A 16172-nucleotide genomic window follows, 5' to 3' on the forward strand; every position below is an offset into this window, starting at 1 on the left:
TTATATATAGCATTTGACGAAGAAGCTAAAGGTTAAGCTGGATTTTTATTATTAAATACGGCCTTAATGTGGCAGTTTGGAAAAGGCTTGTGCAGATCACGTTCTTAAGTGTTACCTTGGAGACATTATTTAAATGCACTCTTCTGCCTAAGCCAAAGGTAGTCCTGCACAACCAGACCTATCTCTACAACTCTGCTTTAATGATGTCCTTGAGAAAGGTCTGGCTGAGCCCTTTAATGTTGTAGAATGAGGGAAAAAGCTTTTTGGGGTTGTTTGTATTGCTGTAAAACGTTTCACATTTGTCTTAGGCAGCATTAAACCGAGATAGCAGTTATAGTTGGACAGACTGAGGTGGAATCAGTTTGCTATATTTTTATTTACAAACCATAAACATCTGAGTTATCTCCTATCACACACCAGCAGCTGTTAAACGCCTTTCTCTTCTAGATGTCTGCTCTACAGGGTTCCCAGGATTTGCTCAGGACTTGGTTGAACAGCTTTTTCTATTTCAACCTTTAGAAGACTCTGCAGCTTCATGAATTTGTTTCTCTAGAGGAGTTCAAAGCTTTGCTAAAAAAAAAAAAATCTGCCACTGCCACTACACTGAAAGTATCTATAGTCTCTCGCCTGTTTTAATTACCATAGTTCTATTTTTCATATCTTTTTCTTTTTTGTCTGTGGTCATTTTTAAACCTTTTTAACTTTGGTCTTCCACTAAATAAATAAATAAATAAAAAGGTAAATTAGGAGTAAAGGTTAAATAAATAACACAAAATGTGTTCATTTAGAGGTGTTAGTATATGCATGCTTTCTCCTTTCACCTAATTAAAACTAGAAAATCACACAGAGGTCACTATAATATTCATTTCATCTTCAAATTCCATATTATATTAAACCACAAACAAAACCCAAATTTTGACTTATTTTTCATCCTTTTTCTTCCCTTTTGTCAGCTGCTGTCACTAGTTATGCAAATACACTGGAGGATTTTGAAGCCTGGTTGCGGCAAACACTTGAGGAGATTTCTCTAATCTCAAACGCACAAGAAAAAACAGCACATCATGGACTGCAGGATATTACTGGTGCAAAACGTCATGCAGGTGTTGACAAAAATTTGCTGGAGTGAGTGATACTTTAGAGTGAAAAAAGCCAAAGACAAAAAGAGTCTTAATGAGGAAGTAGTGGGTCTAGAGAGGCGGCAAACATGCAGGGAAAATACCAACCCATTATAATATGTAATCTGTTAAAATATGTTAGTATAAGTAGCCTGAGGAGCTATAATTTACACTGTTTATGTTTATGTTTATGCTTACGCATTTGGCAGACGCTTTTTTCCAAAGCGACTTACAGGGGAAAACCAATTAAATCACTCAATCAATCAAATTTTATTTATATAGCGCCAGATCACAAGAAAGTTATCTCTTGACATTTTATATATAGAGTTGGTCAAAACCAGACTCTAAGTCAATTTACAGAAACCCAACAGAATCCTCCAGGAGCAAACACTTGTGACTGGTGACAGTGGCGAGGAAAAAACTTCCCTTTAACAGGCAGAAACCTCGAGCAGACCCAGACTCCTGAAGGATGGCCGTCTGCCTTGACCAGTTGGGGTTAAAGAGAGAGAGTAGAGAAGGGGAAAAAGAGAGAGCAATAGAGATAGGGACTGGGGGAGAGGGGGAGAAGGGGGGAGTAGGGGGAGACACATGGAGGCGGTTGAGGATAAGTGAGTGGTGATGATGAGGGCAGGGAAGAGGCCGGACCACCGCAGCAGGTCCAGAGATAATCGTGAAAGAATCTGTGGTTGTCCTGGGAAAAACCTTATTAGAATATTTAAAATGGAATGTTTGAAAGTGCTAGGACAGGAGGTGCTCTCGGAAGAGCTGGGTCTTCAGGAGCTTCTTGAAGATAGGCAGGGATGACTCTGTTCTTGTAGCACTTGGTAGAGCGTTCCACCAACATGGAACGACCCATGAAAAGAGCCTGGATTGTCTTGTACAAGGTCTGGGGACCACCAGACTACGTTCCCCAGACGAGCGGAGTGGTCGTGGGGCAACATAAGCTTTTATTAGTGCACCTAAGTAGACAGGAGCAGACCCACGGAGAATTTTGTAGGCTAGGATTAAAGATTTGAATTTGATGCGGGCAGCTATGGGTAGCCAGTGTAACTCAATGAGTAAGGGGGTGACATGTGCCCTTTTAGGCTGTTGTTGAGGTTCTGACTGAAAGTATTCATGTAATCACTCTGGTTTTAACTCCTAAATAACAGCTCAGATCTGCCTTTAAGCTATTTGAGAGAGTTAAGATTCACATTACCTGATAAACTCTGCTGAAAATCAGGTTCCAACAGCTTTGAATTAGATGCAGATTGAAGGGAGGAATAAATCAGGCCCAAAATTGCTTATCTTCCAGCATGAGGCCAGTATTGGTTTAACAGACTGTTACAGTAACAAATGTACTACTTCTAACTTCTTAGTTGGGGCACTGTTTGTTTTTTTAAAAGTTCATTACAGAAGATTTGTGAGTGCTCATGAAGTTTGTGTTGAAGTCTGTGTCATAATGGGAGTAGGTAATTTCTTTTTTTTGTTGTTGTTTTTTTACTTAATTGCATTTCTAACAGTGTCATTGTGTGTGTTTCATAATGTTCAGTGGTAGAGGACCAGCAGAGTGACACTGAAGAACCTAGGAGTGAGAGTAAAGCCTGGTTCAGACCAAGCTGTAATTTGCTACTGATTGCAGTGCTCCACTCTGCAACCAGACCAATGCACTGAGACACAACAGTACACGGTCACGGAAAAAATTATCAGACCACCCTTGTTTTCTTCAATTTCTTGTTCATTGTAATGCCTGGTACAACTAAAGGTACATTTGTTTGAACAAATATAATGTTAACAACAAAAATAGCTCATAAGAGTTTAATTTCAGAGCTGATATCTCACCATTTTCTATGTTTTCTTGATAATAACCAAAATCACTTCAGTTCTTACATCAATATCTATGGCATTGTACTGACAAAAACAGTGCTTTTAGGCATTCCATGTTTTCTTTTCTGTCTGTTTTAGTCACACGATACACACAAGAGTTAGTACTTGATTGCATAACCATTGTTTTTTGATGACTTTTGATGGTCTAATAATTTTTTCCGTGACTGTATCAGTTCAAATAGGAACAGCTCGTCCTTTCTAACTTCATTTTTTTGTAGCTGGATATACTTTGTACTGTCTTAAAATATGAGGATAGATTTATTTACTGCAGCTCTACTTAAGGTATTTGATTTTATTTCATGGCATTGAAACAGCAAAGCCTTTCCTGGAGCGGTCCTGTTGTTTACAGGTTCTAGTGTCACCACTAATAAGGAAAGAAAACACAGATTATCGAGATAGGATTAACCAGGGAAAAGGTGATCATAAAACTGCAGTTTGTTGTAACAGGTGGGCTACAATTCACAAATAAAAAGTAAAATACACTATATTACATAATGTTCTCAAACTAGCTATTGGTGATTTGACAAACTGAGTCACTGATGACACCATCAGCTGACTTGAGGGTTGTTGAGGCAGATCTGTTCACATGTCTATGATATTCACCAGCAATATTCTTCAGTGGTTTAACCCATAAAGACCCAAATATCTACCACCAACCAAAAGCATCTACTGTTATGAACTCTTTATCCACTAATCCTATCAGTACATGTAAATAATTGGTGTAAAATGCAGATTGCAGATGCAGATCTTTTTTCATGGTCATCAGATATGACCCATTTAGACGTTCAGAGGCTCCATAGTAAACGTGGAAACACCGCCATCTTCTACAACATTGATTCTCCAGTAAAACCCACGGAGTTGGATCAGTGATAGTGGATGGACACACTTGGTTTATGTTCAATTAATGATATATTTTACTGAAAAAGTCAGGTTTTCTTCAGTTTTTTGTGTTTTGATACCATAACCTGTGACTTTACTTTTAGCTTTTATGAACATACATGATCAGTCAATTAAACATAGGAAAATAGTTGATTTTAAGTGGAAAAAAATGCTATATTTAGAGACTTAATAGAGAAAAAAATTCATTTGGGAACTGCCATAAAAGTCACGCTTGTCATGTGAGACAGCTAAGTAATGGAAAACACTAAGTACACAAGCGCACACACTGGGGCTTAGCCGATGTTTAAGAAAATAAAAAGCTTGATGAAAGAAAATTAAAAATGTCCAAGGTCTGCGTCTTTTTATTGTTCTGCTCCAAAACATTTTTTAAGGCTTTGTCCTTGGCCTGAGCCCAACACTTCCACAAACTTCGACAAAAATCAGTCAAGCAGTCTCACATAATCTCACTTAGTTACGGACAACTATAGCAGATAATCGTGACTGATCTCTCTGATAACCTCCATGTTAGAAAGGTAATAATGTGTAGTTGAAAAATTGTGACATCCATGTAGAACATAAATATAATTAGAAAAAGGTAGCTGCTGTTACATCATTAAACATTACGAGCAATCTAACAGGTATAAAAGGTATTTTTGGAAATGTTCACTGGTGTCAGAACGAGGACAGGTTAATAGAACTGACAACCTCAAGGTTAACAGGTGACCAATAATTTATGGAGTTCATTCTTATGAACATAAATGCCATGGCTATTACTCTGTTCAGACGCTGCTTTTCCCTTTAGCGTTCCTCCACATGTGCTGGCTGTTCTTCAATTAGCCACGACCATGAAAGAACCTTCATCTATTATTTGTACTGGTGAATGTGAATCGATCTTACATTTCAACTGTAGATGTGGAGATTAAAAATATCAAGTAGAATGAGAGTGGACTGATTTTGGAACAGATTTCAACTAGGTGATGATACAGTCACGGAAATAATTATTAGACCATCAAAAGTCATCAAAAAACAATGGTTATGCAATCAAGTACTAACTCCTGTGTGTGTCATGTGACTAAAACAGACAGAAAAGAAAATATGGAATGCCTAAAAGCACTGTTTTTGGCAGTACAATGCCATAGATATTGATGTAAGAACTGAAGTGATTTTGGTTATAATCAAGAAAACCATGAAAAATGGTTAGATATCAACTCTGAAATTAAACTCTTTTTGTTGCTATCATATTTGTCAAAAACAAATGTACCTTTAGTTGTGCCAGACATTAAAATGAACAAGAAATTGAAGAAATCAAGGGTGGTCTAATGATTTTTTCCACAACTGTATTTTTCACGCCATGGATTTTAACGCATTATTTAGAGTTAATACTAGATGGAATCACATTTTCATACGAGAAATTATAATACTCTTACTCATTAACATCATATTTGACAGACTCTTATGACTATTTTACCATCTTCTGCCATATCAGAGGGGCTACATATTAAACTAATCATAGAAGCTTGACCGTTATAAACATGCTTTCATTTTCTGTTACATTTATTATCAGAAAGCTGTCTACTCTACCACCAAGTAATAAACAAGAAATGATTGTGTGACCCATTGGCTGTTGTGTCTAAGGACTTTGTGCTTTATCTGGACTGGATCTTTTTTATGGTCCTTCAGAGGCGACCGAGAAGAGAAGAGCGAACCCATCATTGATCCCACCTTCATAATGCATTAAGCCTCTGCCTCTAGGCTTTTTATTTATTTATGGAGCTCCGAGGTGTCCTCTCAGGTTAGAATTTATGTTGTGTGTCTGTATGTGTGCACCGATCAGAAACTCTTCACTGCACACACTTGTGTACGTGCTTTCTCTGCCTTTTTTTCACTTTTCGTCAAACATTCTCCCATAGAGATTTAATTCCTTGTAGCGCTCACAGCATTCATAGCTGTATTTACGCCTTTGCAAGGATTTCACCTGCACACTGCCATATAGTTACCCTCCTACAGACAAAAAAACATGATTATATGTGGCTGGTTTGTGCAGCACTGTACCTGATTTTGCTAATACATACAAACATACATATACATACATACATACATACACACACACACACACATATATATATATATATATATATATATATATATATATATATACATACATACATACATATACACACACATATATATACATACATACATATACATATACACATATATATACATACACACACACACACATATATATATATACACACACACACACATACATATATATATATATATATATATGTGTGTGTGTGTGTGTGTGTGTGTGTGTGTGTGTGTGTGTGTGTGTGTGTGTGTGTGTGTGTGTGTCTAATTTTTTTTACACATTCATTTTTCATTTAAATAATGAACCTGCCAGAACAGCAAGGTACTTTATTGCTGAGCAGCAGCCACTGGAAACACCAAATATTCAATCCTGGTCGTGTATAAGATGATATTTACTCCACAGGGTGCAAACAGGAGGCTATTCATCACTTCAGATTTATATCTTGTGCAGTAAACTGGAAAACAGTGTGAGGTATTACTCTGACAGTGTGAAAGAGAGTTAAGGACGCTTGTTTGAGTAATTTGATCCAATGGAAAAGTGGAAGTTTTAATCTTTTCTATGGATAGCATCACAAGCGTTATGAAAAGAAGGATAAGATGTAGAGACCACTAACCCTTTCTCATTCCCAGGCTATCAAATACTGTTTTAAATGGAATGGAATGGAATGGAATGGAATGGAATGGAAGAAGAGAAGAGAAGAGAAGAGAAGAGAAGAGAAGAGAAGAGAAGAGAAGAGAAGAGAAGAGAAGAGAAGAGAAGAGAAGAGAAGAGAAGAGAAGAGAAGAGAAGAGAAGAGAAGAGAAGAGATCTTTATTGTCACTGTCACAGGAATTATGAAAATCCGTTTAGCAGCTCAGTTCAATTTAGCAGCAAAACACTTTGTGCAAAAGGGTCTGTATAAGAAAAATATCACACAGACTATTTAGAAAAAGTAGGACTGTGCAAAGGTTTCAGAATAAAATGTTAAAACACATGTGCTGCTAAAGCACTACTAGAACTTCTGAAATGAACAAAATATACAAAAAGAAATATACAAAGCTAACTCTATACTACAGATGAGAGGTATATTTTAAATTAAATAAACACAGTTTTAGAAACTAGAGATGTATGTCTTTCATGCTGTTTTAGAGAAAAAAGAAATTGACCCTGACGTTCACTTTTGCTTGGCCAGGCCCATATTCTTTTCAGTACCAGTAATAAAATAAAAATACCAAAAAATTAAAGGAACGTTTTGGTATCCTCTTAACAAGATACAAAACAAGGGTCTGAGTTTGCTAACGTATGGCTCAGCAGATTTGCATGGAGGACTGCTGTGGTTGGTGTCACAAAAACTGCTCAAATTTGCAGGAAATAAAGATGTGGAGATTAAATAACATTGCACAGAATTCACAGGGAATTGTTGAATTAGCTTTAACTTCTTGAAGGGACTGATTAATGAATTTTTGTTGTCTTGTTTTTTTTTTTTGGTTTTTTTTGCTTTCATTGCATTAACAAATAGTAATTAATAAAAACTCTGTTATATTCTGGCATCGTTCCACAGTTCCATTACAGAGATGATATAGCCCTACAGAACAAGTGCCATTAGAGGCGCATGTCCCCAGCCTCCACAAAATGGAAAAGCTGCATTTGTTACAGACATCCTTGACTTGACCCATTAACAGCTGAGGAGTCAAGTACTGTCTTGAGCAGTTTACTGGAAAGATATAATGGTTTTATGGTTCTGCTCCAGAGACAAAATGACAGGAAACAGTAATGATGGACAACATGGACAGAAGACTGATGGAAAAGCAGAGGACACCAGGCCGACTCATAACTGATAACCTATAGCAGGTCTGATGATAATGATGATGATGATGAACAGACACGCTTAGAAGGTCTTCATTATGAAATGGTCAATGGTCCAACACCATCTACACTGGCTTCTCACCGGCTTATCGGCCGACAGGCTGTAAGTTATTGTCATCATGCGGTGTCCGTCGTCTTTACAAAAATTTCAATCGTCTTCTTCTCCGAAACTACAATTCCGATTGACATCAAACTTGGTATACAGCTTCTTTATGACGATGTCAACAAAAGTTAGTGAAATTATTTGGATCTGGATCTGATTCTGGATTTGGTGCAACTTTGAAAAATTTCCCCATTACAAGCGATAGGAAGTGGATCGATGCAATAACTCAGTAAATATAAATGATATCCAGTGTAAATTTCTACAGTCCAGCCCTGATGGGGAGATGACCAAAACATAATGGCCACATGCTGATCAGGATCTTCTTCTGGATCTGGGAACTTATGGAAAATTTATCATGGGCTCTTATGGGGAAAACATTTCAATCATCTTTTTCTCCCAAACTACAGTTCTGATTCACTTCAAACTTGGTATACAGCTTCTTTTTGATGATGTCAACACGAGGTATTGCAATTATTTCGATCCAGATCTGATTCTGGATTTGGTGCGACTTTGAAAAATTTTCCCATTATAACAGATAGGAAGTGGATTGATGCAATAAATCAGTAAGTATCAATGACATCAAGTTGGAATTTGAATTTTTTACAGATTTGATTGGAATATGACCAAAACATGGGCTATTTCTGTAATATACTAAATACACATAACTGGGTGAGAATAAATGGCATCTGGATACATTTCTCAAAGCTTTTAATTTGGCCAGTAAGCTACAGGGCCATTGGTCCTTGTCATGCCTGCCACCAGATGCTAGTCTGGTTTTGTCTGTCTTGTGTGTTTGTCTGTCACTTCCTGTTTTATTTTGTTAAATTCTCCTCGTGTGTCATGTCTGGTGTCTTTGCTTCCTGTCCCTAATTGTGTCCACCTGTGTGATTACCTGTCCCCGCCCTGATTTGTTCCACCTGTGTCTCACTGTCTTCCCTCCCTTTTGTGTATTTAAGCCCTGTGTTTTCCCCTGTTCGTTGCCAGTTCGTATATTCCTTGTGAGATACTTACCAGCGTTTTTGGATCCTGTCTGTCTGTCTGCCTGTGTTTGACCCAGTTTGCCATCTCTGTTTTTCGCCTGTTTGCCTATCCCCTGTCTGTGCTTCTGCCTCCAACTGACTCAATATGTGTTCGACCATATCGCCTGTTTAACGGTACGTGAGCTAGCCTGATCCATATGTCCTGTTGCCTTTCCGTCTGCCTGCCCGTGTATGACCTGGTTCTGCCACTGACCTCCCTCTGCTTTTCCCTAGTCGGATTCCCGACGTGCTTTACCGATCCGGACTGTGGGTTTTCGTCTCCAGTCCGATTTACTAACCCTGAGAAGAACCCGGGATTCTGTGTTCTCAAGATTTTGTTCATATTCATTATCAGAGAACTGTCAGTGAACTTTGTGTTTAATAAACACCGTGAACTTTTACGTCTGTCTCTGGGTCATGCATGTGGGTTCAGTTTACGTACTCGGTCCATTACAGTCCTATTTTTTTTATTATACTACTGGGTCTGATCAAGCGAAAGTGAACATCAACATGAAAAAGTAAATTTGCACACATTTATCAAGTGGGCTCATTTTTTAGCTAAAGATCTCTATTTTATGGACCTGTTATGCTTTTTAAAATACCACAAGTTACGGCCAATTTCATCAATTGTACTTTTTACACCATAGCCATACACCATAGCCGAATTTGATGCTAAAAATTATATCTAAAAAATTTGAAGATTTATTTAATCTGTTGATTATATAGATGATTAAGTTTCAAATATTACATTTTCATGATTTTGTGAATATTATTGATATTCATGAGTTTGAACATTTGTGAGTTGCTTAAAAGGCCCTGTCCATGTGTTACCACAAAAACACCAATTTTGAATTTTCACATTACTAGAATTCAGATATTTGAGTGAAACTTTCAAGTAATGATCTTTTGATACATTTTGGTTGATGCATACAATGGTAAAGAGTCATCCACATGTTACTATGGCAACCTGTCCACGTGTTACCACATTCTCATGTCAATAAAACAGAGACTTTTCAATATTTTACTCCAAAATGTATTTTCAGCATAGTTGAACATAATATCTAAAAGGTTTTGTCCTACTTGATATCAGTTTCTGTCGGGTTAGGGTTGCATGTTTTGAATGTTTGCGTAAAGCTGAAAAAATTGATGTCCATCTCATGTCCACGTTTTGCTGAGCACATTATTATTATTTATTATATTATTATTATTTTTATTCATTATTATCATATTCATATTATTATTATTTGACATTTTTCACCTACAAATTGTATCTCCTCAAATTTTGTTACACATAATGTTAAAGTGCTTATAAATACCTACTCAAACATGTATAATACATGCATAGAAGTTACTCTGTTTACATGACAGAGACTGTTGAATACAAAATGTGTCCATGTGTTACAACTTGATCAGACCCTACATTATCAGAATCCCTAAGAATGAGCATAAATACAAGTAACAAAAAGTATAAATCTAACAAACCGAACCAGGATGGATAGACAGACAGTACAGCTTCTTCTATATATAATGAACAACTACAGAAACATTACCCCAGGTGTTGTTCATCCCTCCCTAGATCTTACCAGCCAACAAAACATAAATTGGCCTTGAGGCTTGGGGACGCTCACAACAGTTTAGAAAGTTGAAAATGAACCCCAGCAAGCTTATTATTAAGCTACACGCAGGCATTCCTCAGCTCCCTGAAGGATTCTAACTGCTCTTCTGTGAAATGTCTACAAGCCTCTAAGGTGAAATTGTCTTTTTCCTCCCGCACTGCTGAGAGCCTCCTTATCTCCCACTCACTTCTGTTATTATGTAAGGTACAATGTAGCACGACATACCTCCTCTTTAGTTTTCTGGGAGATGACACGGAACCAATCTCCGATCATACTGAGCACAGCAGCGAAGTACGCCAGTCCCACCAGGATCCAGAACCACACCACCGGCTTGTAGTAGTCCAGATACACTGGGCTTTCTGATTCCCCAGCTGAAGCAAAACCACAGAAAAGTACATTATGCACCTCTGTTACATCAGCCTGGGCTACTTTTTGATATTTAATAAACTGTATTATAAGAGTATTGACAAGGTTCAGTGATTAGAGGCAGTATTTGGTTTAAGATTCAATCTTCCTGTGCTTTAACCTCCAACTTCCAGTCTTTACTGAGCTCTGCCCTTTGAAACAGAGACAAGAGCCTTGTATTTTGCTGCTGCACAGCCTTTCAGTGCCTCTGGGTTTTTGGATCAGGTTCTGATTATAACTAATTTGTGCAGATAAACAGAAAAATAGAGAGAGAAATCAGGCAGATAAAGTGAAAATATATCATACGAAGGATGTTCCTCTGTTTAAGATGTGTATTTATTTTCTGTTTTACACATCCACTTTTAAAGGCAGCTTCATCTTCTTCACACAGCTTCTTCATCTTCTTCACACAGATCTGATACTTGTTAGCACAAAAATGTGAGAGTTGAGAGAGGAAAATTCATTAGGATAAAAAAAGCTCACAGCGAGTGCTCTTTTTCTCTCTATTTGTCCAATTATGTGGACATTTTCTACAAAGAATTCAACCAACTATGTTCTGTGTATGTACAATTATGTATGTCCTGGATGTACATATATACACAGTTGTATATAAATATACAACTGTGTATGTAAGTAAGAAGATGTACAGAGATTTCCAGAAACCTCAGCACTAGATTTGTTTGGTTTTTTTTGTTTTTTTTTAACAAATGAAGCATCTTGTCCATTGGTTTCACTTCCCCTGAAATCATTAATCTCAGTCAACTCAAAGTGCAAACCCTGCTTTAATGCATTCATATATGGGCTTAGCTGCCATGGTGAGCTGAATCTGTTGGATCAGTCAGCTGGGTTTAAGCAGAACAGCCAGTTTGCACAGCGTGAAAACAGATAGCCATCGGTTACAGCATCGGTTTAGCAGCAGTCCAGGCTGATTAGTTTACTGTAACCGCCTGGGTTGGCACAGGTGGTGTAATCTAATCTATAATCATTAGGCCTGCTCAAGGAAATTTAATCTAGCGGCTAACTCTTGGTGATATTTACCATCTTCCTGTCCCTTGTTGTCTGTCAGGCAGGTAGGTAATACCCCGTTGTTTACACCCACACAAACAAACACACACACACAATTAAACATGCTCAGTCTCATGTTTTTCCTGAGTTTGGCAGAGATGTACTTTTCATGCCCTGGTATTAAAGCTGCAGGAGTTGAAAAAAAAGGGGGAGTTTGAGAATACACACCTTATATCTGCAGTTCTTTCTTCTCACTCAAGTCAATTAAAAGACTAATTATACAGACAGACTGCTGTGGAAAAGTACTCACTTCAGTACACCAGTGTGAAATGTACTGGATGTAAAACATGGTAAAACAGAAACATGTTTTAAAATTTGCGAGTCCAATGTTCAAGTATTTGAGCATTTTGGTAAATATGAGTTTGTACAGTTGCGGAAAGAATTATTAGACCACCCTTGTTTTCTTCAATTTCTTGTTCATTTTAGTGCCTGGTGCAACTAAAGGTACATTTGTTTGGACAAATATAATGATAGCAACAAATAGCAACATTAGCTCATAAGAGTTTAATTTAAGAGCTGATATTTCGCCATTTTCCATGGTTTTCTTGATAATAACCAAAATCACTTCAGTTCTTACATTAATATGTATGGCATTGTACTGCCAAAACTGTGCTTTTAGGCATTCCATGTTTTCTTTTCTGTCTGTTTTAGTCACATGATACACACAGGAGTTAGTACTTGATTGCATAACTATTGTTTCTGATGACTTTTGATGGTCTAATATTTTTTTCCGTGACTGTATTTGTTGAACAGATGGGAGTGTGAACCTTTTGAATACCTAAATCTAGTGCTGACCAAAAGTATCTACTGATCTAAAATGTTGAATAATGATGTTGAAATACTAACCCTATCAATCAATATGTAAATAATTCTGTTAAAACGCAGTTTCTCAGCTTTTCATCATCATCGATAATCACCCCTTGACATGTTCAGAGGCTCTATAGTGAATGTGAAAACACCGTCAACATTGATTCAAAAGTAAAACCCATGTAATTTGACAAATGTTAGTGGTTGTAGACATTTACTTAATAATATATTTTGCTGAAAAAGTCCCTTTTTCTTCAGTTTTCATATCATAACTATTGGATTTACTTTTAGCTTTTATGAGCATCTATGTGATCAGTAAATTAAATACCCGATGTCCACTGAAAAATGCAAAATGCAAAGGATAATATTATAATAAATGGTGATAAATGACTTAGACAAAGTTACATTTAAAGACAAATTCCTTCAGAAGTCCCAAAAATACTTCATGTTGAAAAATTGCTATGCTACATAAACACTGAATACAGAAACTGGTCTATGGGGGGCTCATCACTATGGTGCACATCTGCTGAATCCAACTGGCTAAGCAGTAATTCCACAATAAATACACAGCAGCAAACATGGAAATGAAAGACGTCCCATAAATACTGTGTCAACAGAAACACAACTGACCTTTCTCCCCAGCAACAAAATCTCCAAAGCCAATGGTTGTGAGTGTGATAACGACAAAGTAGATGGACTCAAGCGTGCTCCAGCCCTCGATGTGCTTGAAGATGACGGCTGGCAGAGCCACGAAGATGAGGCACCCGAACAGGATGAAGAGCAGCGTGGAGATGACACGGATCTGTGTCTGGCTGACTTTCCACTTCTGGGTGAAGAGAAAAGAATTGTCGGTACAGAGAATAGACCCATTTCAGATACAGAGATGACTGTTTCATTGAATTCAGTGGGAGTAAAAGGAAAAACACTTGAACTGTGACTACATTTGAATTTCAATAGGGTGGCTGTTGATTAGAACTAGTAACATCTATTCTGTTCAAATGACATTAACAAGCAATAATTGTTTTTTTATGTGACAGATATGATTTTTTTTTCAGTTTAACCCATAAGCATCAGTCTGCATAATAGGACTTGTGTAGGAAATTAACACTTGAAAGCGTGCTGCCTATTTCCCACAGGCTTCATGTAGTGATGAGTCATTTCCTTCAACATCTTTCGAGGGATAGCTACTACATTTACGATTTTCTCACAAAAGCTGTTCTGTCAGTATCATGGTATGTGACGTTACTCTTTGTCAGATGGCACGCCCACCAAATGGTTAGGTGTCATTTGACATGCCACATATGGACTGCTGGATAACACTTTTGTAGCATATATTATACATGACCTCTCACATCTACGGCTCATGCTTTTGATAATAACAGAGAATTGTAAATTGAGCTGAGCCTTGCAGTCTCTTTTTTTGCATTACAGTAGATTACATCTTGTGTGCGCTGCTGTTTTCTGTGAAGCCTTTCCTCTTGATGTTGCTGTTTTTACTTGGTTGACGGTTCATCGTGCCCTTTTCCCTTCAGGTTACATAAGCTCAGAGCACAGTGCCTCTAAGGGGAAGCTTAAAGTGCAGGTACACCTCGATAACTATCATGTCAAATGCAGTCTCTTCACGAAGCGATGCACTGGAGTATAGTAGAATACAGTAATGTGGAAACAGCAGCAAAACCTAACAGGAATACAATAAAATGACTGAAGACTAACATTAATATATTCCAAAGGGACAGATGCAGCCTGTATCTTCACTGCACAGCTATTCAAGTGGACGATACTGTTCATTTATTTCAGTTGCTTGAACCAGCTGCCAACTACTTTTCTTATCCCCAGAGAGGCACGCCATTGAAGCAGCTATAAATCAACACACTAATTTACCTGTTGCTACTGAGTGATTGTGTATGGCTTCTTTATGAGAAAGCTTTCCATCTCCTTAGAGACTTTTTCAGCATACTAAGCATTTTATGTGGCTATAATCAGTGTTAGTCTGCAAACACCAGTGCCTGCTGCTCTTCACTCACTCATATTTACTGTTTTTGTGTTCTTTTTTAAATGTGGCCAATTTCAGCATGTTTTGGTCATGGTCCTCAAAAGACAGATGTGTGCAAAGGTAAGAAAAAAAAAAAGTATTAAATGTGGCATGCTGGTGTATACACGTACACATGAAGGCAACTGAATTTCGCAATTTGCAAGTCAATATGCACTACAAACCAATGAATTCATGAGCAAACATTTAAGATGCAAATTGCTAGACTGCAGATATGCTTTTAAATCTAGATTAGTTACAGAGCACCTCCTGATGTTTTGTTTGTAACTGAGTCACCCCATATTTTACTGAAGTCGTTGTCCCTACACAGACTCCCTCCATCATAGCCGTCTTGACTCCTGGCGGCTTGAAATTGAGACGAGTGATGATCTAGAGTGATGTCAAAAGGGTTTCAGACTGAGTAAAACTGAGCATTGAAAAATATAACCCTTGTATCTGATCTGACCACATATGCACACATATTTACACACATTATTTTATTACTTACATAGAAGGTGATGAAATAACTTGAACCTTGGTTTACAAAATGATTTGCATGGTAACCAATAAACCAATAGAGAAAGTATGTTAAACGGTATCTGAATTAATGTTAGTTACACTAAACAAATGGAAGTAGTCTGAATCAGAATATTTAAGATCAGATGAGTGACTAGTGCTTTTCATAGTGTTATAATAAAAACACATCTAAGTCATATACAAGCAAAACAAGTCTGATTTCATTTGAGCTACTTTGGCTTACAATATAAATGCAGTCATAGATGCAAAAATGCCTGATGTTTATCTGACCAGCCCATACTGGCTTTGTTAGTCATCTGGGAAGGCCATGTAAAGACAGCTGAAGCATGCTGCTTTGCTTGAAAAGAAAATCCCCATCTTATTAAGAGCACACCATTATGCCTCCTAGATTACAATACTTGTCAAAATAAATGGCCCTGAGCCAACATACTGCAGCATAGACAGTATACATTAAAAACTGTACTGACAGCAAACCTTACAATTGTTTACACAACGCTCTTATTTTTACATCTTACTGTTCTCCTTTTAATAATATGCTCCATCTAACATTGATGCAGTCTTTGCATTTATAGTATATTCCCAAGAGAACTCTGCATTCTGCTTATTCTTGCACATTTAACTGTTTTTTCTCTCAGGACAAAATCCCCTGCTTTAAGTGCTTAAGTATAGGTACCACCACTGATCAATCAGTTCTCCTATAACAGCTATACATTATACACTGTCCTTATTACAGACAAATATATTCTAAGGCACTTCAGACTCACTCCTGTTGACCTTTACCAGTTCAGCAA

The 16172-nt window shown here is 37.3% G+C and overlaps 1 protein-coding gene across 3 annotated transcripts in view; it reads right to left on the reverse strand.

Annotated features, from left to right (window-relative positions):
- The window catches only part of kcnk2b (potassium channel, subfamily K, member 2b), a 44910-nt gene that overhangs the window by 6467 nt on the left and 22271 nt on the right, over positions 1-16172 (reverse strand). For 2 of the 3 annotated variants that reach the window (XM_030128891.1, XM_030128889.1), the window contains exons 5-6: positions 13446-13641; positions 10764-10909 (exon numbers count right to left, since the gene is read on the reverse strand). In XM_030128891.1, the coding sequence (XP_029984751.1) occupies positions 10764-10909; positions 13446-13641 (342 nt within the window). The remainder of the gene's footprint in view (positions 1-10763; positions 10910-13445; positions 13642-16172) is intronic. The other variant, XM_030128890.1, reaches the window with a different exon arrangement.

This window comes from Sphaeramia orbicularis, chromosome 24, assembly GCF_902148855.1.
Source record: "Sphaeramia orbicularis chromosome 24, fSphaOr1.1, whole genome shotgun sequence".
Taxonomy (NCBI): domain Eukaryota; kingdom Metazoa; phylum Chordata; class Actinopteri; order Kurtiformes; family Apogonidae; genus Sphaeramia; species Sphaeramia orbicularis.